At 34.0% G+C, this 26,385-nt stretch overlaps 4 protein-coding genes across 7 annotated transcripts; 2 read left to right on the top strand and 2 right to left on the bottom strand.

Moving 5' to 3' along the window:
- Positions 1–797: 797 nt before the first annotated feature.
- LOC101217124 (methionine aminotransferase) lies at positions 798–4,091 on the bottom strand. Of its 2 annotated transcripts, XM_004142571.3 has the most exons (3): positions 3,910–4,091; positions 3,623–3,825; positions 798–2,175 (listed from the first exon to the last, which is right to left on the bottom strand). In XM_004142571.3, exons 2-3 carry the CDS (start codon positions 3,815–3,817, stop codon positions 1,021–1,023), a joined length of 1,350 nt encoding a protein of 449 aa, XP_004142619.1. In that variant the 5' UTR covers positions 3,818–3,825; positions 3,910–4,091; the 3' UTR covers positions 798–1,020. The 2 variants fall into 2 exon arrangements, with proteins under 2 accessions (XP_004142619.1, XP_004142620.1); XM_004142572.3 differs by lacking the exon at positions 3,910–4,091 and having other exon boundaries at positions 3,623–3,903.
- An 8,026-nt stretch (positions 4,092–12,117) lies between these two features.
- On the top strand, positions 12,118–15,863 carry LOC101216487. 3 transcript variants are annotated; one of them, XM_031884645.1, is made up of 5 exons: positions 12,148–12,512; positions 14,189–14,396; positions 14,497–14,587; positions 14,696–14,814; positions 15,258–15,863. In XM_031884645.1, exons 4-5 carry the CDS (start codon positions 14,765–14,767, stop codon positions 15,493–15,495), a joined length of 288 nt encoding a protein of 95 aa, XP_031740505.1. In that variant the 5' UTR covers positions 12,148–12,512; positions 14,189–14,396; positions 14,497–14,587; positions 14,696–14,764; the 3' UTR covers positions 15,496–15,863. The 3 variants fall into 3 exon arrangements, with proteins under 3 accessions (XP_004142617.1, XP_031740505.1, XP_031740506.1); XM_031884646.1 differs by lacking the exon at positions 14,189–14,396; XM_004142569.3 differs by lacking the exons at positions 14,189–14,396; positions 14,497–14,587 and having other exon boundaries at positions 12,118–12,512.
- LOC116401658 (G-type lectin S-receptor-like serine/threonine-protein kinase At5g35370) lies at positions 12,972–14,375 on the top strand. The gene is made up of 2 exons (XM_031884577.1): positions 12,972–14,054; positions 14,283–14,375. The coding sequence occupies exons 1-2, from the start codon at positions 12,972–12,974 to the stop codon at positions 14,373–14,375; spliced, it is 1,176 nt and encodes a 391-aa protein (XP_031740437.1).
- Positions 15,864–16,148: 285 nt separating the features above from the next.
- LOC101215044 lies at positions 16,149–20,255 on the bottom strand. The gene is made up of 7 exons (XM_004142644.3): positions 20,071–20,255; positions 19,852–19,990; positions 19,604–19,705; positions 19,141–19,265; positions 17,895–18,181; positions 17,714–17,804; positions 16,149–16,682 (listed from the first exon to the last, which is right to left on the bottom strand). The coding sequence occupies exons 1-7, from the start codon at positions 20,179–20,181 to the stop codon at positions 16,317–16,319; spliced, it is 1,221 nt and encodes a 406-aa protein (XP_004142692.1). The 5' UTR covers positions 20,182–20,255; the 3' UTR covers positions 16,149–16,316.
- Positions 20,256–26,385: the final 6,130 nt, after the last annotated feature.

The raw sequence follows: 26,385 nt of genomic DNA on the forward strand, positions 1-26,385 counted from the left end.
AGATGTTAGAAATAATTGGAATGTAATTATGAATTATGAAGTGGTTATTGATATAATAATTTATGACTGATTAATTGAAATTTATACATCATAAATCAGTGTTTATCAATTTTTAGAAGCATTAATTAACAACTATCGTGGTTTTTTAAATTGAAAAATAAATAAAATAACATATTTCTCTTCCCCATGGTTAAACGTTTTTGTTTAAAGGAATTATTGTCTAAACGTTTATAAATTATAACTAACTAATTCATTCAAATCAAATGATATTTTTATTGATAACTGATTGAATATGTAATGGGCTTTTAATAAGGTTTGGTGTGTGTTTTTTCAGTACAATAAGGCTCAATATCTATGTTATATAATATAGAGTCACTATCTTTACTATATATATACTTAATTTATTTTTTCTTGGACATTTTTTCTAAAGAAAGAATTGACATTAAATATAAATTTATTTGTTTATTGAAAAAGTAAAAATATTCTAAATTCTGAGTGACAAATTTTTTTTTTTTTTAATTATTGGATTATAAAAGAAAAAGATGGAGTAAAAGTTACATGATATGAAAAATGAAATATTTGGTATTTTATTACACTTAATATTAATTGATGGTATATTAATTAAAACCGTTAGAAAGATTAAATCTACCACAATTGTATATTATGCTTAAATTGGCATTTGTGTCAGGTCAGAATTTAAGATGAAAGAGATGTTGTTTCAACTATAAATATGCTCAGTCGTACATAATATCCTCAAAACAAAATTTTCTAAAAAACGTATAAATGAAGACAAAACATACTATAAGAACCTCAAAATCCAAATTAACTTTATGATTTGAATTTCATTGTAGCTTTTAAAATAATTATTAGTAACAGTGTTTCTTACTCGCTACAAACAAACAGAGCAGGAATTATTCCACTAGAATTTTCTATTCATCGATGCAATAAATTGAACTCCAAAGTACCAGGGGAAAGAGATAATGGAAGCATGGGTCTTTGAAGAAACTACGCTCTCACCAATCATGACTTCCTTGTTAGCTTCTCCTTCATCCTCTCCACAGCGGCCCTTAGAGTGTTCTCATCTTTGCAGAATGTAAATCTAACAAGATCTTTCCCATCTTCTGGGTTAAGGTAGAATACACTGGTTGGAATAGCAACCACCCCAACTTCTTTGATCAGATACTCGCAAAAGTCGACGTCATTCTTCAACCCAAAAGGGGTGTGATCGACAATAATAAAGTAGGTTCCGCTTGATGGAAAGACCTTGAAACCAACTGCCTTCAGACCCTCTTCCAAAATGGCTTTCTTTGATAGGTAATCTTTCTTCAGCTCCTCATAGTAAGATTCGGGTGCTCGGAGAGCTGTCGCAGCAGCTGACTGCATTGGTGTGGAAGTAGCAAATGTAAGGAAAGCGTGTGCTTGTCGCACCCCCCACGTCAAATGAGGCGGGGCGATTGCCCAGCCTATCTTCCAACCAGTGAGGGAGAATGTTTTTCCTAATGAATTCATGGTGACGGTGCGCTCAAACATTCCTGGAAGAGAAGCAATGGAAATATGGTCCATTTCAAAAGATAACTTGTCATAAACTTCATCAGCAAAAACGAGCACATCGTTCTCAATGCAGAGAGAGGCAATCTCATTAAGTTCATCCCTTGTGAACATTTTTCCGGTTGGGTTATGTGGTGTGTTAATAAGAACAGCACGAGTATCCTTTGAGATTGCTGACCTGAACTCATTTATAGGGAGAGAAAAATCTGGTGGGCGTAGTGTGATGCACTTGATTTTTGCACCAGCCATTGATAGAGTGGCTTCATAAGAATCATAAAAAGGAGCAAAAAGGATCACCTCGTCGCCAGGATTTATTAAGCCAAGCATAGTTGCGGCAATTGCTTCGGTGCACCCAGAGGTAACTGTAATTTCCTTCTCAGGGTCGACAACAAGTCCAGTATCTTTCTTGAATCTCTCAGAAATGGCCAAGTTCAAATCTGGCACTCCATATCCACGAGCATATTGATTTTTACCATCTTTGATGGCTTGAATTGCTGCTTCCTTTACAAATTCAGGACCGTCGAAGTTTGGGAAGCCTTGGCCAAGGTTTATTCCCCCATATTGAATTGCCAAGTTACTCATTCTAGTGAAAATGGTTGTTTTGAACTTTTCCAGCCGGTTTGAAACCTACCAAACAGAGCAGTTTATGTTCAAAGGCAATATTCGTGAGGCTAACAACAAAGATTATCCTAATTTTGAAGTTCTGATGAAAAACTTTTCTTCCATTCAAGCATATAGTCCTTACAAATCTCTTCTTTACTATAAGAAAACACATATAAATTCCAGTTATTTTATATACATATATGAAATATAAAGCTTCTTCAGCCAATACAGAATCAAAATCTAGGAATCAGACCATGCTTCAAAGCATTACAATTATCCTTGATGCTAAAAGAACAACATAATAGCAGCCATTTAAGTTCAAAAGATAGGATTGGAAATGGAAGAAGGAAAGTGTGTGACTTATTGAACTGAGCCATGATCCAACGAAAACATAATGCTGCATCAGTATATATGCAACTGTACAGCTTATACTAGGCACCATTGCTTCACCAGGAAATTCAGTAAAAGGCTAGTGAAGTAGATTCATACTTCTGATTTACTCGTCTAAATATTAGTAATACCAACAACGTGTAACGCAATAAAAGAGGATCATTCTGGAACATGCAAATCTAATGGCATGGCTGAATGATGAGAGGGAGAAAGTAAACCAACAGCTTTTTTGTTTGATAGGAAACGTACTTATATTGAGAACAAAAGTATAAAGAAGAAGAGTTGGAGTACTTCAAAAAAGGGTGAACCACCATGGGTAGAAATTCTTTTGGGTAACTGTGTACAATTGGTTGGGTAAAATTCATATAAGACCAATGTAAAAGCTCGTATTGTAGTTAGTAAAAAGGAATAGGATCTCAACTTTCAGATTTCTGTGAAAGCTGACAAAAAAAAAAGGGATGAGATGTGTATTATGCCCATTCAAAAACATTTTTCAACATTTCTATAGTGTTTGATTAGAGAATTAAAAGTAATATTGAAAATTCTCAAAGCACTAAAGCATTGTTTAAAAACTCATTCCAAATGCACACTTCACCACTATGTAAAATTGATAAGTAGATCCATGAACATAAAAGAACTTGAAGCAGCACAGAGGTCTCACCCCCAAACAAGAACAAGCAACAAAACAGAACGTTTTCACAATAACCAGATATTAATCCATTTCCAAACACCAAAAAATTATAGAATTCAAAGGCTTGAGATCAATCAAAACCATAACTCTAGTCCTTGTATTAAGCAACTGAAAATCCATTTCAGAGCTGACCCAACAAATCAAAATTTCTCAATTTGCAGAAACTGTATCACGCGATAACCAATCATAAGTGAATGCGAAAGGAAAACAAAACCGACAGTCTAAGCATGACCCAGAAAAGAAATGGGAAATATAATCAAGAACATGAATATGCCAAACCCAATTCCACAAAAAGGCGACGAGAAAGCAAAAACATCGAATTGAACAGAAACCCAGAATAGAAATCATTCAAGTGAAAAGGAAAAATATGATTAGGGATGAAGGGGTTACCTGCAATGGCTTCTGAGCGTCGTTGGTCGATCCATTCTGGTCGGAAGCGACGGCGCTTTCAGTGGAAACAGTGGACATGGTGGCCAGAATAGATGAGCGAATAGAGCTTGGTTTTGGGTGAATATTAGTACATCTAAACAAAACGGAAGGTTTGAATTGAAAGCGGTTGAGGGAACAGGTGCAATGCATCCGCATCAGAAATTCTGAATAAAGGAATAGGAATTTGCGTGTTTAAGCTGCACAAAAGATAAAAAGTAGGATCATAGAAGGGAAGTAAGAAATTTTACTTGGAATTTCCTTTCGCAAGAGCTGCTGAGTTCAACGCTCGCCAGGGGCTGCGTCAATCGTTGGCCAGGAAAATGAACTCCCTTTGATTTAGCCAGACATGTGTGGTTCCATGCCTCATTTGACTCGTTTCACTTTTATATTACTACTAAATTAGCTAATTTCGTGTCAAAGCAAGCGTGGCTTTACTCGCCCGTTGGTAAGTATAGAGGTTAAATTCTTTAATAAGTTCATTTGTTTGTTCCAAGAACACAAAGTGGTAGCCACACCACACCATAATTATTTTTACAAGCCAATACCTATAACTTTTTTGTTTTCTATTTCTCCTCTTTTTATGTTTGTTTTTTTAGAACATGAACTATTTTCCTTTTTGTGTAGTTTCTTCATTTTTGTTTAAATTCCTAAAAACGTTTTTTAAATTTTAAAAACAAAAAATAGAAACAGTTATCAAACACATCTGTTTAAAAAAAACAAAAAACATGAACATTATAGTAAACCTTTCATAGGCTAAAATATTTGTAGTTTCAATCTTCAATCCTTATTTATTTAAAATTTATATGTTCAATTGATGCTCGGGTATGAATTTGGGGAGGAAACTTCTTTTGAAAAAGATTATTTTAATAAATAAAAGGATAAGCACAGCTTTGGAATTACTTTAACAATCAATATTGAATAATAGCACTGTTTTATGTACCATTTTCAGCTAGAAAAAGATTGTTTATGGGGCAAACTTCTTTTAATAAAGAAAAGGATAAGCATCAATTTCTAGAAATGTTTCTTCAGTTTTGAAAACGAGAGGGAGGAAAGTGGTCATCAAACAAATATGTTTATAAAAAGAGAGAAATAAAAATAGGAAGAAAAAAACATGAACATTATCGCGGCTCTTAGTGACTAAAATGTATGTAGTTTGAATCTCTAGCCTTTATTATATTTAAAATTTATACATTCAATTGATGTTAAAAGGTTTAAATTTATGGAGCAAATTTCTTTTAGAAAAGATTATTTGAATAAAGAAAAGGATAAGCATCACTTTGGAATTACTTTAATAACGGATGTTGAAATATAGTAGTGTAATAAGTATCATTTTTAGCTAGAACGAGCGGTCAACTAACATAATAATTGTACTATCAATCTCAAAATCAAAGTTTTGACTCTCCCATTTGTCCCATGAAGATCTTAGGAATGATAGGGGAGTCTAGGAGAGCTCAAAAGACCCATGGATTTATGAAAAGAGCCTGGTGGAGCTTTAGAGGATCCATGGAGAGAGCCTAGGAGAGCTTAAAGGGTCCACGAGGAGCTAATGGAACTTAAGGACCCATTTGATAACGTTTTTGTTTCATGTTTTTTGTTTTTGTTTCTCATTTTTTAAGAAACAGACGTATTTGATAACTTTTCTCGTTTTTCATTCCTAAATTTTAAAGAACATTTTTCAAAATTGGGCAAAAATAGTTTCTCCTAGTTTCGTTCCCTATTTTATTTGATTCCATTTCCTATATATCTTAGAATCTCTAATTGGCTCATTAGTAGAAAAACATGACCAATACGGGTGTAAAGGGTTGGGTTGGGAGACATTTTCAACCCAACCCATATTTTCAGGTTGGTTGGATTGGGTTTAGTTGTCAGATTGTACTTTTTTCTTTCTTTCATAATGTTTGTAAAGTTTAAATTGTTGTAACTACTCAATAGTTAACATTTATAATTATGTTTGGTTATGCAAAAAGTGTTATCACTATCGTTTACCCTACAACCTCCTACATGATCCTTTAGCTCTCTATACAATTGTTCAACCTCTTACACGATCGTTTAGCTTTCTAAATGATCGTTTACTCTCTTACGCAATTGTTTCCTTTCTTCTTTCAAACAATCAGTTACTTTTTACATACTCGTTTAACAAAATACTCCTACTTTTATTAAATAAATAATATTTATATATTATTAATTAGGGTTGGGTTGGGTTGGGTTGAATCGAATTTTTCAACCCCCAACACGAGATTCAACCCAATTCGAAAAAAAATACAAAATTTGTAATCCAACTCAACCCACATTTTAAATCAACCCAACCCACAATTTAAACTAACTCAAACCCTACCCATATAATATGAGTTAGATAATCTAAGTTATTAGGTTATTTGGGTTATTCTTACTCCTATTGTCATGTGGTTATTTTGATCACAAAACCAACGTGCGACACAAAGGTGTTGGGGTTGCACCAATGTAAGCCTAAGAGTAATTGGACTTGTTGGAACAAACTAAGGAAGAAGGAAATTCGTAGGTAAGAAGTAGGCAAAGAGTTGTAGACAATGTGTTTGATAAAATGCTTAAGAGAGCTTTGTTGATGAAATCCCAAGGATTCTGTGCTGTCTGTACAAATGGACCCCTTTGGGGTATTTATAGAAGTATACAACCGACTTACAAGCCCTAAACCGCCTTACAATGTCGGCAAAAGCAATCTAGAAAATTCCCGAGCGCTCATGACATTGTCCAGAAGCTTCTGGAGGCGTTTAGGGCCGTCTGGCGCGAGCCTTCGCGCGTGTTCGCGAGCCTTCTCGGTCGCTCACGATTCTTCTGGAAACTTCGAGAGGTTCCCGAATGCTTCTCCGCGCGCTCCGTGTGCTCCGTGTCCGCTTCCCGCGCGCGCGTCCATGCCGCGCGCTCCCATCTGCCGTGTGCGTCCGCTTGTCTGCCTGCCACCCTTACGCGCGCGCGCCCATGTCATGACAGGGCCGCACGCGCCAGTCTCCTGCACATTGGCGTGTCATAGGCTTGGCGTGAACTGGTTCCTCTTCCTTGGGTCTTTGGACTGCTTGGGACTTGGTTGGCTCCTCTTGGGCAATGCTAAGGAGCCTTAATTTGCGAAAAATTTGTTGGGTCATTTTTGGGGCGTGACACCTATAATGACTAAAACAACTTTTATCATCGGTCATGAGTTCAATTCTCAACATTAATGATTTTGTATTCTTTTTATTAATTCTTTTAAATTTATTTTTTATATTTTGTATGTTCAATATTTCTTTATTTCTTTTTTTCCCTTTCTTTATTATTTTTTCATATTTATATGTTTAATTTAATTTTAAAATTTTGAATATTTAGATGCGTGTATTATTTGATTTTCAAATTTCATATTTGATTTTAAATTTTATTTTCTATTTAGTTGGAAAACTATCACAATAAAAAATAAAATCAAAATATTTACACATGATAGCAAAAAAAAAAGAGATTCACAACAAATGGATTTATATACTTTTTTAAATTCCCAACCGACCCCTGTAACATTTTGAACTTCGTCTGTGTATTGGTCATCGATCTTTTCTTTTTCATCAACTCTCATCGATTTTATTCTTTTCTTGCTTTCTAGCTATTTCACTTTACTTCTATTTTGTGATGTTGATTAAAAATGGGCCAGTGACAGAGGAAAAATAATAGCAATTGACGTTGTTTCGGTAATCAGAGGCTTCAGAGAAGTGCATGAAAATGATGAATCCAACAAGTGTAATACAAAGTACAAATGGAGAAGGAGAAAGAGACGAGAAGGAGAATAGAGATGGCAAAAAGGGATAGTCGTGAAGTGATAAAAGCTCTAGGTAGCGGAAGATTTTACATAACCATTTTCAATTTAATTTGTGAATCCCAAATACCAATATATTGACACTATTTAGAAACAAAATTCTAAAATGCTAAGCATGCTTTTAAATTAAAAGATACAGAGGATGAAAAACTCATGTAGTTTGACAACGTAGTTTGACGCCTCTTAATCTACTAAAACTCAAAATTGAAAACATTACCCGTCGGAGACCTTCCTATCATCTAGGATGAGATTGGTCTGTGAGAACCAATTGAAATAGGAAAAGGTTTAGAGAAAAACTATTTTGCAGAAAACAAAAGCATAGGTTGAAGAGTTTTCTTTGCATATTTATTACTCTCTTCCCTTAGGGAGTAGAATAGAATCATGTGATTCTATTAATTTAAAAATATTAAATTAATAAAAATTTTAAACCAACTAATTAATCAAATTATATTTAATTAATATTTCATTTAAATTATATTTAATGAATATCTCTAAAATGTTTTATAGTTTAAAATTAAATTTATAATAAAGTTTGTTTAAAATATGAACTTTATATTATAATGTATCACCATACATTATACTAATTTTCAAATTAAATTTGAAAATTTCAAATTACAACTAATATAAATAAATCTCATTACCCTTTACGAGCCAGGAAGGGGACCTAATAGACCTACCAGATCAAAAGTTACAACGATATGAGATTAATGGGCTAAACTCATTAACCACATTAATCAATATTCGTTAACTGTGTGTACACTCCACTAAAGACTCACAACTGAACTCTTCTCACTGTAGATATATTTATGTGTTTATATATATAGACCAATAACAGTAAGTTATTCATTCATAAGTGTTCGTAATACCAGTTGAAGCAAATTACCATTTTACCCCTAGCTTACTTCTAGTTCTTAAATATCAATACTCCTCTAATAAACAATCTGTTTATGGTCCAACCAATAAACAAAATCCTCTTTCATGTCATAGAGAAAGAAAGCCCTTTGTTAAAGTCCGAGAGACACCATTTAATGAAACATTCATCTACTTACCATAAAGTTGCAAAAAAGTGAATTTCATTTTGTGTAATTATGTTTCCAGCTTCCCACTCAGTCTTATCCTCAAAATTATAAGCATATTGAGTTGGTGATCTGGCCACTTTCACCTGTACAAATTAAAGGATAATTCATCGCGAATAGAAGTTCATAATACACTAAGGATTAAGACTAACTTACCTAGGTCATCCTAATCAAATAGAAACATAACTGGTTAACGAAGTTACATCTCGTGGTTACTACTTCGTGGTCTGGAACTCATTGCATATGATACCCTTACTCACATGTCACCTACACGAACAAGTGAGATCATTGAGTTTATATCAAATACAAAGGAAATCGTATCCATAGTGTTACCAGGATAAGGTACCTAGTCTTATTTCTATACTATAGACTGAGCTGATCTCGAACATTGATCCATGTATGTCTCTACATATTATTCAAAACTTATCAAACAACTTATGATGTTAGTTTATTGGATTTGAGTTATTAAGACAAAACTAAGAATATAATTAATAACAATTATTGAAATTAGAGGTGAAATTGGGTTGGGAGACATTCTAAACCCAACCCATATTTTCGGGTTATTTAGGTTGGCAACCCGAATAACCCGAATTTAGTTTCTAACCCAACCCAACTTAACCCGTAAAATATGGGTTGGATTATCGGGTTGTATAGTTTTTTTTTTTTTTTCGTTTCTAGTTTTTAATGGTTATAAAAGTTTAAAATTGTTACATTTCAATTTCAAACATACATAATTCAAAATTTCATATAATAAATTCAAAGTTTATATACCTAATTTATTTTCTTATTAAATAATATATATATATATATATATATATATATATATATATATATAATTCGGGTTGGGTTGGGTTGGGTTGAACCGAATTTTTCAACCCTCCAATCCGAGATCCAACCTAACCCAAAAAAATCAAAAAATTTTAACTCAACCCAACTCTTATAATATGAGTTGGGTAGTCTGGGTTATTTGAGTTTAACCCATATTCTTACACCTCTATTTAAAATTATAATAATAACATTTTATTAATAACAATCAATGAATTATATTTACAATCTACACATTTTAGGACATAAATTCCAACAATCTCTACATACTAGTGTTTAAAACTTATCAAACAACTTAGGATGTTAGTTTATTAGGTTTGGCTTATTAAGACAAAACTAATAATATAATCAATAACATTTATTGAAATTGTAATAATAACACTTTATTAATTAATATCGTTCAATAAATTATTTTACTATCTACGAGTTTTCAGACATAAATTCCAATAAATCGAAAGGGAAAATAAAGAATCTGAAGTGCCATTTTTAAATGTTTGTACAAAGAGCCTTGAAGGCTTGAATTAATATTGAATTTTGATAGCAATTTTATATGAGATAAACTTGTTTGCATTTAAACTCAAAATAAAACAAATATCAGAACATCATACTAACATCAAAACATTAAACTAACCAACCTTGTACGTAATGAAATAACTAGTCTCAAGCCAAACATATCATTTGATAGATAAGTATTTATTTGTCATTGTCTATCTATCACTTATAGATAATGATAGATTAATATGATTGTATATATATGTGATTGATATTAATTGAATGCTATCAGTGTCTACCTTTGATTTAGTGTGATATAGTGCTATCAATGTGGTAATGGCTTATTATATTGTCTATTAGTGATAGACACTGATAAAACACTATCACCGTTTATCATAAGTTTGTTTTTACATGTTGGAATTTATGTGCTAAAACTTGTAACTTGTAGTTTAAATTATATTATATTCACTTAAGTAGTTATTGAGGACTTATTAGTGAAAATAGAATACTATAATCTTAAATCCAATAAACTAAAGTCTCAAGGCTATTTAGTGTAAACTTGAACATTATGTTAAGACACAAGTGTGGATCAAGTTCGAGTATATAACTCAAATGGTCTATAGTGTATGAAAAGGATGGACGTCTTATTCTGGGAACACTATGTATGCAACCTGCTTTGAAATTAGTATAAACGATGTGATCCTGAATCGTTCATGCAGAAACATAGAAGTTGGGACATCCTATGTGAAGAGTTTACATAAAGATTAGAACCAATGAAATAGTCACTTTTAAGTTATAACATTGTTGACTATATAAAATAGACTATTTCAATTATGATGACTTAGGTAACTTAATTTTAATTCTGAGCTAATTATGAACTTTTGCTCAAATGGAATTATCCTTAAATCTGCATAGGTGAGGGCAATTCAACAACATTGGCCCAATAAGCCTTCCATTTTAGAGGTAAGATTGGGTAGATGGCTAGAAATATAGGGTGTAAGATTAGAATTCACTCCTACCCACTTTAAGGTTAGTCGATAGGTTATTCCCTTAAGGACTAAATCCAAGTTTTGAACAAGGGGCCACACCTTCTCTTTGGCCCAAGAGGGATTCGATTTATAGGTTGGAACTTAAACCAATTGTTCGATAGTAGATCAGTGTGACTTAAGGAACAAGATGTAGTGTCGGGGTAAAACGGTATTTTGACCCAATCGAGGTTACGAACAACTTGTCAAGGATTAACTTACTGATCGTGGTTATATCAAATGGACACAAATATATCTATAGTGAGGGGAGTGCAACTACAAGATTTTAATGGAATGACCCGTTAGTTAACAAATGTTGATTAACTTATTGTTTCTGTGGGGATGAAGATCACTCTCCTAAAAAAACGAGAGATATTAACTACTAAAAAAACGACCCTCGGACATCGGTTTTTTTAATATGGAATGACCCGTTAGTTAACAAATGTGGATTTTTTAATCTATTCAATCTCTTCAACCTCTTCAATCAATTTTTTCAGCTTATTGTTTAATTCTTCATTGTTTGCGATCATCATTGCCTGAAATTTTAGGAAATACTCAGGAACCTGAGTATTAATACCCTCAAGTTCTTTGAAGCATTCTCCTTTTTTGAAATGTCTTGTTTTAGTATCATAGAACTTACTTTCTTCCATGAAATCTTCATCAGGAAACAAACCCTTGAATACAAACTGTTGCAGAAATTTAAAACGTATTAGACTCAAGTATATTTTGGTATATTGGATATATATAGAGTTAATTTAATTTTTTTACAATTTACATAATCTTAATGCATTACCCGATCATTGTCAAATACTCTTTCAACTAATTCCTTCCACTCTGGATGACTGTCCACAACCCAATTTAGCATGCACAAATTCCTATCATCAACTCTTTTAGCACAGAACATGGAAGGTCCAGTCAAGAGTGGTATACATTCATACACTCAAACCAAAAGTGCATAGGCAAATATAGAAATTCTAACTGCTAGTGCTGAAGGGTTTTTGATTGAATCTATCAGAACATGTATGAAAAATAAACTTTAGGAAATCACAAATAAATATTCTCATAATGAATTTACTGTAATAAAAAAGAAATAAAAAGTATAAAAAGAAATGTTTGGAAGGAAGATAAAAAGAAATACATCTTCATTAACGAGGACAAAAATAAAACAATGGAATCAAAATATATTTAAATTTTGATTTATTATTATTTATCAAAACATACTTTTAATCTCTAAATTTAAATTTAGGTTAGGATTATTTGGTAATATTTTGGAGAGGCAATTTAAAAATATATTGGCGTTCCAAAAGGCCGGCCGAGACCCCTCCAAGCTCCTTCCTTATCGGAAACCTGCCGGCTGCACCCGCCACTCTCATTTCGGACTTGTTTTAGTTTCCTCATCGCCATGCTTCGCCTCTGATTTTTCTCCAATTTCTTCCCTCCAGATTTCTCTCTAAACTCATCAATTTTATTCGCTACAAGTCATTGATCCTTTCGAGGTTTGCACCAATTCGATCGACTCACTGGAACGTGGTCAAACCATACTCATTTTCGGCCACGGGCGGTGACAGCAACGCTCACGCTCCAGCTGAACGCATGCATTTCATTCTTTTCCTCAATTGAAGGTCAGTATGATTTACACTTACACTTACAACCTAGAATTGGAAAATGTTATTTCTCGATTTTTGATTGGGTGTTTGTTAATCTACGCTGGAATTTTGGGTAATATCTTATTTCATTTTGATTGAACCAAGTAGACTTCGACCTATAAGCATTGCACATCTCAAAGAAGGGATGATCGGTCAAATTTACCTAAATGATTTAAATATTTGTGTGACGTGAGTTGTAACCTTTAATGAATTTTTCTAATCTTGCTCTTCCTACCGATGGAGGGAGGCACTAACTAAATGATTGCCTACCTTAGCCCATCAATTAAGAGAGATAGAGATAGGAATATAGATAGAGTTTCAGAAGCAAACTTGCTACGAACCAAGTTTTTCAATGAAGACAAATTAAAGCTACTTAGTTTCAATCAGACCATTGAATAATCTCATGTTCTGTGTCTGTCTTCTCTAATTTTCTTGATGGGATCCCCATTGTACATCCCTGTAATATTCTTTCTTCTGCCTCTTGTCTCTAGTATTTCCTACACTGAATTTATATACCCAAATTTTTTGGCTACCAATATCAACTCTGCTGACAATGGTGGTGCCTTCTTGTACTCTCTCAATAAAACTTTCAAGGCTGCTATTTTCAACCCTTTGGTTCAAGAAAGCAGCTTCTACTTTTGTGTTATTCATGTGACTTCCAACACAATCATCTGGTCTGCTAACCGCAATGATCCCATATCAAGCACTGGTAATGTTAATCTTACCATTAAGGGAATTTCCATAACAGATGAGGATGGTAATCTCAGATGGTCAACTCCACAATTGCAGTCAGTGGTTTATGCATTGAGGCTAACTGATATAGGTAATCTTGTCTTACTTGATCGATCAAATGTCTCCCTTTGGGAGAGTTTCCGTTATCCAACTGACACCATTGTAGTTGGGCAATCTTTGTCTGTTGGTACTGTGCTGCTTAGCTCTATCTCAAGTTCAAACTTGTCAAGCAGTAATTATAGTTTTTCAGTTTCGTCATCTGATGCTCTGCTGCAATGGTATGGACAAATCTATTGGAGATTGTCCATGGATCCAAATGCTTTTATAAACTCAAATGCTGTAGTGGAGCAAATGATTATAAATTCAACTGGTCTCTACCTGTTGGCTCGCAATAGTTCTGTTGTTGTAATTCAAGTTATCTTACCTCGTTCCAACTTTCGAATTGCTAAATTGGAGTCTACAGGCCAATTTATTGTCAAGAGCTTTTCTAGTGGCGGTTGGACACAAGAATTCATAGGGCCAGTTGACAGTTGTCGAATTCCATTCTTTTGTGGTCAAGTTGGTCTTTGCAGTGAGGACGGCGTAACCAACAGCCCTAGTTGTTCCTGCTCATCAAGTTTTCACCCAGTTTCATCAAGCTTGGGTAGCTGGGGCTGTAAACCAATTGATCATTCCATCGTTTTGGCTTCTCCTTGCAACTCCTCTAGCAGTGGAAACGAGATGAAAACCCCAGTCTTTTCCTATTTGGGTTTAGGATATGGTATAGGATATTTTGCCAATTTCCGGGTTTCTCCTATTGTTATTTTTCACTCTATATTTTTTTTGGTGGAGGAGACGGTTAATCTAAAAAAGAATACAGACAAAACTAGGCAGTGTTAGCTCACGTGCTTCGGTTGAATTGGATGCCTTTTTTCTTCCAGGTTTGCCTAGAAGGTTTTCTTTGGAAGCGCTTGAGGTTGCAACGGACAATTTCAAAGTTTTTTATATTTTCTCCATTTTCCTTCTCCTTCTCAGCTTCACTTCCCCTCTGTCTGCGATAAATTTAATCTTGACATCTTCGGCCTTTCTGCAAATAGGAGTGATGACCAGCATGGTGTTGCGAGCTGAGAAATGAGTGCAAATAGAAATGTAGGTTTTTGGGTGGGTTTTAGAACCTTCGTTCCTGATAATTTTTTGAGAGGATGAAAGTTTGACCTACAACTGCTAATTTTCTTCATTTAATGAAAAGATGGAACTGCGTTTTTACTGTATCTGCATTCTGCACCATTGATGCATTCTTTGGAGAGCCCATTTTCTTGAAAACCCTTGAATTATTTGAGGTTAGGATTGTTTCGATTGTTCTTTCCATGGACTGCTCTTTCTTTAAGTGTACTTTTGATATTCAGATTGTTGAATGTTGTACGCTAACACATAATTTTCTTTCTCAGCTAATATTGGAGTTGAATTTTGCTTCTGTTTCTCATTAGTAATTGAGTTCATTTTATTGAGGAAGAGATATGGGAAGCCAAGAAAATGTTAAACATATTGAGGATTGCTCAGTTTCAAAGTAAGCTCTCTTCTCCTTCCTTTTCTATTTCACGTTTCACTTTCGTTCTATCTCTGATGCCTTTTCTCCTTTACCAATTGTTGAAAGCTGGACTGTATACTTCCAAATGAAAATTCCTCTAGAATCTTATCTTATAACACCATCTTGTTGTGCCTGCAAATCTGAAATTGCTTAGCAAAAATAAATTTGGTAGTTTTTTTCCAAAACCGAGTGATATGTTTATGTTGTTGTTTTGTTTCTAAATTTTAAGGCTAGCTTTAACTTCTGCCAAGTAGGGTATTTACTCCAAAAACCAATACGTTTACCTTATTCATCCTTGAATCCCATTGCTTATTTAAATACTAGCTTGGTCATGTAATTTACTTCATTTTACTTCATACTTTTAAAATGTTTTGAACTAGTACTTTTTCTGTTGATTTTTATTGACGATTGGACATTCACAGTGCGTTGGGTACTTGGGTATTCTCAGTAGCAGGAGCGTTGCTAGCAATTCCAGTGGGAATAAAGAGGAAGTCACTTGCACCCCTTGTCTTTTTTGGCACAACTGGTACTATGCTTGACATTATAATGGGAATTAGTGCTTGTGAAAGAGAACATGCTGAGCGTCAAATGAAGCTATTAGAGGAAGCTCAAAACTCTGCAACTGAAGCTTTTCTTAACGATTCCAATTCCGATTCTTGATTTTGTGCCTACACGGGTGATACAACCGTTCATGTCGTGCCTAATGACCTTTTCTTCCCTCAACTGTGTGTTATTAAATGATGAACACCAACACCCTTGTGGCATGCCCTTTGGCTGGGTTTGTTCAGCCTTCTTTCAAATCACAGTGACATTGCATCAGTTATAACCGTCTGCCTTGGCTTTATTGATTTGCAATAAAATTATATTTTAGTTACCAAAATACAAATTTTCATTTGCATTAAGATTTTATAAACTACTTTGAGTTTTTAGTTCCATTGTTCCCTTGAAGAACTCAGTGTTTCTGATGGAAATCCAATTGGTATGAAATATGTATATCATTGATAGAAATGTAGGAATGAATTCCTGAATACAGAAACGCTCGAATCCCACTGTTAACCTGTCTTCTCTTAAGGTAGAGCAGAGTAGTCTCTCTCCTTAACCAAAATGCTAACTAACTTTCTAACTTTCCCGCCCCTACTCAATTATTTATACTACTTCTAATTCTCTTCCCACTACTTTCACGTGCTATTTCATACACGTGCAGTTACTAATGATATTTAATATGTGTGGTGCTACTTCTTATTCATCTTCTTCCTCCTACTGTATTTATGTATTATAGGAGGTCGGTTTCAGAGGTAAATAGGTTCAAAATTCAATTAAATCTTTATGCATAACGTTTCTTCACTTGCCTATCCTTCACTTCAATATTTTCTCTAAATATTTGAATACATAAAATACAATTTTGCTTTTCTTCGATTTTTCAAATGTTTGTCCATAATTTCATCGTGAATTCTTACATTACGATAGAGCATTGGATGTGATCAGTCCGAAGACCGGTTGATCAATAAGGAGCATGGAAATGACGAAGAAACCATCTCAAATCTCCCATTCTCTTTATCCATGCTCGTATTAACCATTACTTCAAATTTAAGAGGGCTGTTTTTTCCTTGTTCTAACAACATTTTCAGAAAAATCAACCAGATTAGATATATATTTTTAGAAGGCCTCTCTCCTTTCCCGAATGCTCCACTTGATTCAGCAACAACATTTGAGTTAGGATGGAAATTGGATTTTTGGCAACTATAGTTAGAATAAATCTTTTCAGCTTTGATGTTACCGAACAAGATTTCTGCAGCTTGATTCTTAACAAGCAGAGGAATGCATTCTGATTCATCCCATACGTATAACTGCAGTAGAAAAATATAGCAAATTCAAAACACATAACACAAACTATCTATTATCTATGTAGGCGAGACAAAACAAACATATAACATTACTGTTCGTCGTGATGAAACAAAATGATGATGGATTTCATTATTGAACTTGAACATGAATACTAAATCTAGCATATATGTCGGAAATGTTCAGATTGGTGATTTTGGATCCAATGGGAGCAAAATGGAAATGGAAGCAGACTCTTCAGCATTTGAAGCTTCTGGGATATCATACAAGGGATTGATATAAGGTGGTCTAAAGAAAGGAAAGACATGAACTCCCAAAGCGCAACTAAAAAAGACAACGTTAAATCGAGTGATAATGCAAGGCCACCAATCATCCATAGGTATAGACGGAGGGGCAAGAAAGGAATTTCAGGATAGAGAACATGGTAGTTAGGGGTGTCAGTAGTCCTAGCTCCACGTGGCATTAGTAGGAGGGAGCTATATAGGCAGGTATTTTGTGCTAGAGTTGGGCATTCTGAATATTGGGTGTATTTTGGGATGAACTGTGTTTCATTGGGAGAGGAACAACCCTCTTATTTGGTTGGAACCCTATTTTGACGACTGGATGTTTTTGTGTTAACTGTTATAAATCATATAACTATTCCTCATGATATTGTGTGTTGAGTTACTGTGTAGAATATTGGTGTGTTGGTGCCTATTGCTGGTTTAACTCTCTACAGGTTCGATAAACCCTACCAGATAACAATATATAGTACTGGTCAGTCAATGCAGGGTATATAAGTTCAAAACAGCAGGATGGTTAGTTGATGCGTTCTGTTTATTAGGGATTCTAAATTGAAACTAGCAGGCTCATAACACTCATTCAAAGCAGTTGAAATCAGGTTTTGGTGAAGGAGTTCAAAGGCGGGTAAGCTAGCAACACTCCAATCACTAAATAATGGATTATTTAATGCCCATCATGACCAGACTAATGGTATTTTCGATTTTTAGGTGAAATAGAGTCTAGAACATAAAGAAAGTGCAAGAATAGTTCATACCATGAAAGGCCTATATATCATGCTTACTACATGAAGCCGGTTCAAGCTTTTTGAACAACAAAGTGGAACGGAAATCTGATTATCCACAGACCTGAAGACAATAGAAGGACAATCAGTGTTCAGAAATCAGAATTAAAATAATCTTCAGTTAAATAATACAAACTGCTGCAACCTTTCGTACCCATTTTCCAGACCTAAAGGCGAACCACACAACTGGCAACCAGTGCAAATGAGATCTTCTGCCAAACCAAAATCTTTTTCGTTAGACAATCGCCTGCTGACAAACAACTTCTCTTTTTGAAGTTCATCGATATTCATCCAGGGGGATAATAAAAATATTTCCCCAATTGATGCATCAAATATAACCTTGCATGATTCAGTAAGACATGATACTTCGGATAGCGAGAGACAGTCTCTGGACATCTCCTTTGCAGGCAACTTCCAGTTCCGGAAGAACTGGTTAGTTTTCTGACCAGGCACAACATGATGAATACAATAAATGATTTAGGAATTGGATTTGAAATGGATTTAGCTAGTCACTAAGTAATGGATATACCATGCATATAAAAATTTCAAATCCAAACCATTGTTCAGTTCGTTCAAAATGTTTAATCTACAATGTCAATCTGCTTTCATAATAATCAACAGACTACATTTCTATGCAATCATATCATGTGTAGAAAACTGTAGTAAAACTATTGTATCTTAGGATGGGAAAAACCTCAGTCAATGGTACTAGATTACATTTTCAGATCTCCACTGACGCTCAAAAAATTTGTATCTGAGTCGAACATGAAAACAGTGGTTTGGAATGAGTGAATCCTATCATACCATATTTACAAAATTGCATTCAACAGTTTTAGTAAGGTATTTTCAGTTGTGATTTTCATTAAAAAAAAGTAGCAAATTGTAGGTTCTCCACCTCTCTATCGCCATGCCTCCACCCTATGAAGGGAAGTTCCTTCTAATGTCTTCTGACGTGTCCATAGAGTTCATAATACAAATCAACCTCACAAGTCAAATGAATCCCAGTTGCCAACTACCGGCAAATTTGATAATCACTATTAGTTATAAGAAGCTTATAAGAAGCCGTTCAGGGCGTCAAAAGAGAAAAATCAACAAAACATCTGTACGAGCAACTCCTCAGAAAAATACGTGATCATACAATAACTTGAAAAAGACCGACTTCAAGAATCAGAAAAGAAATTTGATCACAAATATTATTTTCCAGCTACCAAAAGAAGGATAATGCCATGTCACAAAAATATTTAAAGTAGATTGTGACTGTGTCTACCTTCCACAAATTAAACCAGTCAGACAATATAATATAAATAGTTAGATCTCATGCTTTAATGTGCAATATATCACACAAGTAGAAAAGTATGGAGAGACTGCATGGTTATGAAAAAGATAGCAAATATAAGTACTTGGTCTCTAGGCAATCTTATGTTCTGGAAGGTAGAACCAGCCCCCTTCGCCCATTCTACAACCTTCCTCAGCTTTTCTTTAGCTGCTAAACCAACTCGACAATTGGCCGTTAATTCGTCTACACCTATATACACAAGGAATGATCAGATTTCATTTCCTTCCTCAGTCTATCCAAAAAACGGTCGTTTATTAAGAACTTGAAGAAGAAAGCTTTCTGTAACTCATTAGGACATACAAATTTCATTAAAGCAATGCGTTAAAAAAAAACTGCAATTTAACTATCAATTACAATCCAATCATAATACTAAGAATATAATGCTAAGCTGGAAATCATGAACTCAAAGAGCCACAAAATAAAAATGTTGCACCAGTTCTTCATCTATTAGAGAAATATGCAGCAAATTGCAGAAATTACCTCACAAATAAAAACAACGGTAGACATAAATTAACGGAGTATTATACCTTCAGAGACAAGTGTTTCATAAGGATGGATTATACTGGCTAGGGAAGAACAATGAACAGTTGTTGCCTCAGTTGAATCTCCGAATTTCCTTAGTTTTACATCTGAAACGTCCCGAACGAAAGGGAAAAAAAAGATAAAATAAATGCTTTTAGAAATCATAACCTAAAACTAGAGATGAAATTTATCACTAGCGAAAGTCGACTCCGTCATTCCATTAATTGAGTAAAATTTATACGTCGGAGCTTACTCTGCAACAATACAACATCGCCTGGAATTGCAGCGGCTGCCATTTTCTTCTGCCATAATGATACAGAGAAAAACGACCGTGTATCATCAGCTACCTTAATGTCAGTCCTTATGAGGTCTCCGCCATTGGTCAATTTGTACTGTATACAGAGAAATAAGAGTTGCTCCGAAAGTAAAATGGGAAAGATTTGAATGTAAACAGAAATAGAGAGAGAGGAACCTCAACAGGAGTGGATCGATGAATGAAGACGAGGAGTTGAACAAAATCGCCAACGTGAAGAGCAACTTCGGAAAGATCAATTAGAGGTCCATACCATCCGATTACAGACATTACCGGCGGTTACCCGCTGCAGTCGCTTTGTACTATGAAGTCCGCCCCGATGAAGAAAATGATTTGTTTTGGCGCCTTCTATTTTTCGCTCCATAAGTATATGGATTTATTTAAATCAAAAGGTCGCCGTATCTGCTTAAAGGCCTCGGCCCAATAAGCCCAATTTTGGGCTTACATCCTCAAATAGCGGCCCAACTAATATCAATACTGGGTGGCATTAATTGTCTAAAGATAACATTTTTAATCTTATTTTCTCAATTTATTCTCTAATCCAATTACACCAAATTTGAATAATCACAACACAAAGTCATTATAAACTTGCATTAAACAAAGCTTTACCTACCACATTTTTTTGGATGCAACTCTAGCATTAGGAATAATCATAAAGATTTATTCTAACCTATGAATGATTTTTTTTATTAGTAAAATTAGGGAAATTACCAAAACAAAGCTAAACAAAGCACCAATTTTATGTAGGAGATTTTAGGACAATTTCTAGAATCAACAATCTATTTAATCAGTTCATCTAACAAATTCTTAAAACAAAGGAATTTTATGGCAAAATTAATGATTTAGCTAAATAATTGCACACGGAAAGAGATAGGGTAGGCGGTAGGGACGACGACACAATAGGACGAACAAATGCGACAAATATGATGGCGGTGGCACAAGCAATGGTGTTCTCCTCGGCCTTCTTCTCTCAAGTTTTCTTCTTCCCCTTCTCATATTTATGAAACACAGATCTGAGAAGGTTTTTAAAGGGTAACTCCCAACGCATCTCGATAGGATCGAGAGTTCTCATAACTTCCAACGCCTCCAGTAAAACGCTCAGGACTTCCCCTCTATCTCCCACCACGTCACGACTTGATTTTATCTCTTGACGCTTACATGACAAGGCATCAGAAGATGCTAACTAACGGTCGACACCATAACTGGAGTGTTAGAAGATACTCTATCTCCCGACATCTGTTTTTTTTTTTATATATATTTTAAACCTACGTCGAGAGATCCATAATTTCTAATAGGATCGATCCCTAACATAATTACGGGAGTTTGAAAGAAAAAAAAAAAGTAAAAATATAAGCGAGTTTTTGAAATAACTAAATTAACAAGCTACAATTTATTTATTTATCCTAAATGGTAGTTTATATTTTCAAACCATTTAATTTGGGAGGTCTTCGATAAAGGGTTCTTGTTTCTCACTTGTGGGAACATCCTTCTCCTCCTCTTGCGTGTGGACAAACCATTTTATTCTCGTGGTTTTTAATTTATTGAAACAATCGTTGTTAGAATATTATATGTTCTATATGTTTGTTTTGAGACTAAATCAACATTTTCCTCACTAACATATACAAAATTAAAAATGCATTATGTAACCATCAAAATAGTAAATAAGTCGGTCACATTTGTAATTGATAAAAAATTATACAAAAACTTGAATGGTTAACGAGAGAGAAATATGTAAATATAATTTAATTTATGTTTATCATTCGTGAAATATTGGATTCCAAATAGATTATAACTCTCAATCTTGCTTGGTATCTTATTTTGGTTCTATATACCTTATAAATTCATTAATTTTAAATAAAAAATTATTGTAAATAACAAAATTCATCAAAATATTTACAAAATACGATAATAGACATCAATATACTTCTAAATCAATAAAATATTATTTTAAAATTTTGTACGTCCAATCTTAGAAACGAAACGTTCACTTTAGTATGACATTTTTAATCCTCTGCATAAACTTGAAAATGCTACTTATGGAGCAAATGTGAACAAAGGTTGAAAACTAAAGATAGACAAAAGAAAAAATATATATACTTTCCACCATAAAATATAATATCACGTGTTAATAAAAAATATTATTAGTAGTAGAAAAGTAGAAGAAGAAAAAAATTGGTAGAGACCAATAACTAGAGAGAGATGGAAAGCAACATTTTGTTATAATAAATATATATTACCTTATAAAATAATGATGTTAATTTCTTTAACAAGTAAATAATTAGTCAATTTTTAAAATTAAATAAATGCTCTCGTGGTGATGTTCGTCATAGTATGTTTCACTTTCACTTTCATTTTCATCATATTATATATTTCTATGACATTTGTTGAATTGTTAAACAAGAAATTTTGGTCAATTAAATTATGTTACGTCAACACATGAAAACTTTGAGATAATTATAATTTGATTAAGTTTGAGTAATTAATTTTTCTTATATCGAACTCAGTTCAAGCTCATATATAAAAATTGGACCAAAGAAGATTATAGGTCCAAGCCCAAACCTAACAAGCAAATGGGTCTAAGCCCACCTAGCACATGAAAATTCTCTATTAATAGATATCTTGCATTCATTTGAGAGATCTTTTTGTTAAAGAAAGAATTGAAACTCCGAAGAATTGGAAATTCAAACTTCTAAAAAGCTCTTGAAACGTGAAAGTTTTTATAAACTTTGAGATTACCATCTTCTTAAATATTGAAAACTTGGAAGATTAAACTTTTCTTGAATTTCAGAAGATTGAAAACTCAAATTGATTTGCAAGCACAACTCCTGAAGATCGAAGAACATGAAATTCTATATTTTAATTTGTATTCGAGAGAAAATATCAAATGAGTAAATATTAGAGATTGTATCCACTTACATTATAAATTGATATACAAAGTTCAATTGAAAAAAAACAATTTGGCACGCCTAGTGGAACTGTCTCTACCTTTCATCTCTTTTTTTTTTTTTTTGTAGAGAACGTCTCAAGAAATCATGAGTTTAAAAGCAATACTTCCAAAGCTCTAAGCGACATTAGCAAGAGGTTAAATATTCGCAGCCGCTCAAAGGAGACTCAATCATTTGAGAATATACCACTATTTGAGGTTGCAAAGAACATTGGGAACAACTATCAAAGCCACCAAAAGGTGGAAACATAATCAAATAAATATGGTAGTCAACGAACACATTTCGTCCTCTGAATGCTCGAGTGAGGAGATGCCTCACCGAAATCTAATGTCAATTATGGTGACTAACGTGGATACAAATGAAGATAGAATGACAGAGCTTGAAAAGAAGGTTAACATGCACATGAAGGCAATTGAAGAAAGTTATTATGAGGCTGCATCTTTCAAGAATCACATTGAGAGTCATGACGCTACTAAATCAAGTCATACACATACCGTCAAGAATATTGACAAAGGGAAGACATGCAAGAAAGTCAACCACAATTTTTGACCTAAATTGCATCACTATTTGTTTAGTAGTTGTGGGAGATAATAGCAAGTCCCATCAAAACTTGATATAGTGGACCTATTCAAACTTTCTCTTTGTATTCAAAGTCATATGAAAAAAATTGACAATTTGAGAGTGTCAAATAAATATCAGCCATCAAAATTCCAACAATTTGATGAAAAAGGCAATAAAAAACAACATGTTGCTCATTTTATTGAAACATGTGAAATTGCCGGTATGCAAGGGAGAATTATTGGTCAAATAGTTTGTCCAAACTCTTAAAAGAAACATCTTTAACTGGTACACCAACCTTGAACTTGAAACCATTGATAGTTGGGAGTAGCTTGAAAGAGACTTTATCAACCACTTCTACAACACTCGGCGTATTGTTTGCATAATAGAGTTAATTGCTACCAAGCAGCGTAAGGGTGAGTTGGTCATTGACTATATTAATTGTTGGAGAACATTAAACTTTGACTGCAAAGATAGATCAACTGAACTGTCAATAGTGGAAATATGTACTCAAGGAATGCATTAGGGGTTTCTGTACATCTTGCAAAGAATAAAGTCTTGCATCTTTGAAGAGTTAGCAACTAAACCTCGTGATATGGAGCTAAGTATTTCTAATAGAGGGAACAATGATCTACTGGTCCCAAAAGTTAAAAAAGAAAAGAAAGAAGTGAAGAGCATCCAAAAAGTATGGAAGGGTGCTACCAAGGAGGCTATGGTCGTCAACACGACCATTTTAATGTTTGTCTCCAAGGAAAAGAAAGTTGAAAAACGCCAAGATGAAGGTGAAAAAAGATGTTTGATATTGAAGGAGAGATAAGAAAAAGTTTATCGTTTTCTAGACTCTGTCTTACTCAATATGTTTGAGTACTAGAAAACAACTCATTCAACGTTCTGAACGTAAACGAATTGCATAAATAAGGAGGGTAAATTATCTCAATTATTGTAAATATCATCGAGTCGTCAGCCATCTAGCAAAAAAATGTTTTGTATTGAAAGAGTTGATTTTGAAATTAGCTCTAGACAAACAAATTGAGCTAGATCTAGATGATGTGACACAAACAAACCATGTCACAGTAATGATTCATATTGATTGTCGATTACCTGCTACAGGGAGTTTGATCCAATTTGGATCTCTAGAGTCTGTTGTTATATATTCTTTACCGGAGGCCGTAGAAAATAATGATCTAAAGATTGTTTACTTCAAAGAAGAAGAAAAGTGGGTGGAAGGATGCTGATGAGGGATGGACGTTAGTAACGCGTCGAAATAAGCATAAACAAAATTTTCTAAAAAAGAATCTCGTTTGTATCAAGAGTATAAGAGAAAGGTCAATGGTGAACTATTCCTTAACACAAAGGATTTGTTACCATCACTGTTTTCACAGGCTAACTTGACGACATTCTCTGTGATGCTCTTTCAGCTTCTTCGTGTTGGTCATGGAAGTAGTTGTGTTGCTCAGCATCGAAACGAATTTTGAGGGACAAGGTTTTTCACTGATAAGGTGACCTTCAAGCTTAGAGCGAGTGTTTTCCACAATAGGTAGTTTCTTCGATCTAGTTTAGTTGTAGTTAGTTGGTTGAGGACTTGGTTTAAATGAGGGTTAGAGAATCCAGTTGAAGAAAGGCTGAAAGCTGTAGTAGAGGAGGAGGAGTCATTAGCCATTGTAGACTTTGATACCAAATATGGTTGTAAAGTATTTGGGAATTTAGGATATTTCCTCCGTATTAATTTTCTAACTATTGGTCAATTTATACAACTAATATCCCTTAATTTTGGAATAGAAATAATAGAAAAATAAAATAAAGATTATACACTCAAATTTTGTGAAATGATAAATGGCCTCATTTGATAGGCAAGATAAATATTCTTTATAACAAACAATTAACCATTCATGAGTTTCCAGAAGATGATTAAGCATCCTTGGTGGCTTGATGAATCATTTCCAACGTGGCACACTTAACTGGTTTGGTGTCCATATGTCATTTTGGTGATTTACTCTAACAAGGACGAGGTCGAAATGGAAATTATAGAGGTAATGTTGTCCAACCAACCTACCAATTATGTGGAAAGTACAATCATGTAGCAACATTTTGCTTCAAAAGGTTTTAAACGTGAATTTGTTGATCTTTATAGTAGAGCCTCTTCATCAAATGATCAAGAACATGAGAGTCGAAGTGCTTCCTGTGTTGCAACTCCAGAAATTGTGGTTTATTCTACTTGGCTTGCTGATAGTCAGTCTAATGGAATAGAATTCAAGTACTATTGTCCTTATACAAACCAACAAAATGGGCTAGTGAAGAGACACAAACATATAGTAGAAATGAGACTAACTTTTACTTGCCATAACTTTAATGCCTTTACGATATTCATGGGTTGTATTTGTCTTTGTTGACTATTATAAATAAATTGTCTTCCTACATTAGATTTAGAACTTTCTCACCTTGAGAAAAAGCTTTTGGGAGAAAACCATACTATACCTTCTTTAAAAGGTTTGGAAGTGCATGCTTTCATTGTCTTAGACCTTACCAAACACACAAGTTTCAATTCCATAGTACTAAATATGTTTTTCTTGGATATAGTGAAGCTCACAAAGGTTAAGTGTTAGCTCAAATGAAAAAATATATTTATATCTAAATATGTTGTCTTCAATGAGAAAGAATTCCCATTCAAAAGTGGAATTTTAACTAGTTCAATTGCACAAGAACAATATTACATCACCATATTATCCTGTGTTGGTTTCCTATTCAAGAGTCAATGTCACCTACACAAAATTATGTTATACCCATACCCATAGATCAATCGGTACAATCACAAGATGCAATTGATATTTTCTACCCCCTTTCAAAATTTTGATGCAGTCGAGAGTCCTTTTAAAGCAGCACCCGAATTTGGATTTTCCTCTCAACCAATTACTGATGTTGAGGCATGTTCCCCTACTTTTAAACCATCCATTCTTACACTTGATTATCAACC

The sequence above is a fragment of the Cucumis sativus genome, chromosome 4, assembly GCF_000004075.3.
Source record: "Cucumis sativus cultivar 9930 chromosome 4, Cucumber_9930_V3, whole genome shotgun sequence".
Taxonomy (NCBI): domain Eukaryota; kingdom Viridiplantae; phylum Streptophyta; class Magnoliopsida; order Cucurbitales; family Cucurbitaceae; genus Cucumis; species Cucumis sativus.

Bases quoted from the DNA above. Each gene is read 5' to 3' on its own strand.
- LOC101217124 (XM_004142571.3), bottom strand. From the start codon at position 3,817: ATGCGGATGCATTGCACCTGTTCCCTCAACCGCTTTCAATTCAAACCT. The intron at 2,176-3,622 runs GTAACCCCTTCA...TCTGTTTGGTAG, and splicing joins ACGCTCAGAAGCCATTGCAG to GTTTCAAACCGGCTGGAAAA.
- LOC116401658 (XM_031884577.1), top strand. From the start codon at position 12,972: ATGGGATCCCCATTGTACATCCCTGTAATATTCTTTCTTCTGCCTCTT. The intron at 14,055-14,282 runs GTTTCTCCTATT...TCTCCTTCTCAG, and splicing joins GATATTTTGCCAATTTCCGG to CTTCACTTCCCCTCTGTCTG.
- LOC101216487 (XM_004142569.3), top strand. From the start codon at position 14,765: ATGGGAAGCCAAGAAAATGTTAAACATATTGAGGATTGCTCAGTTTCA. The intron at 14,815-15,257 runs GTAAGCTCTCTT...GGACATTCACAG, and splicing joins GAGGATTGCTCAGTTTCAAA to TGCGTTGGGTACTTGGGTAT.
- LOC101215044 (XM_004142644.3), bottom strand. From the start codon at position 20,181: ATGTCTGTAATCGGATGGTATGGACCTCTAATTGATCTTTCCGAAGTT. The intron at 19,706-19,851 runs GTAAGCTCCGAC...GGGACGTTTCAG, and splicing joins CGATGTTGTATTGTTGCAGA to ATGTAAAACTAAGGAAATTC. The intron at 16,683-17,713 runs GTATGAACTATT...TTTCTACTGCAG, and splicing joins TGATATATAGGCCTTTCATG to TTATACGTATGGGATGAATC.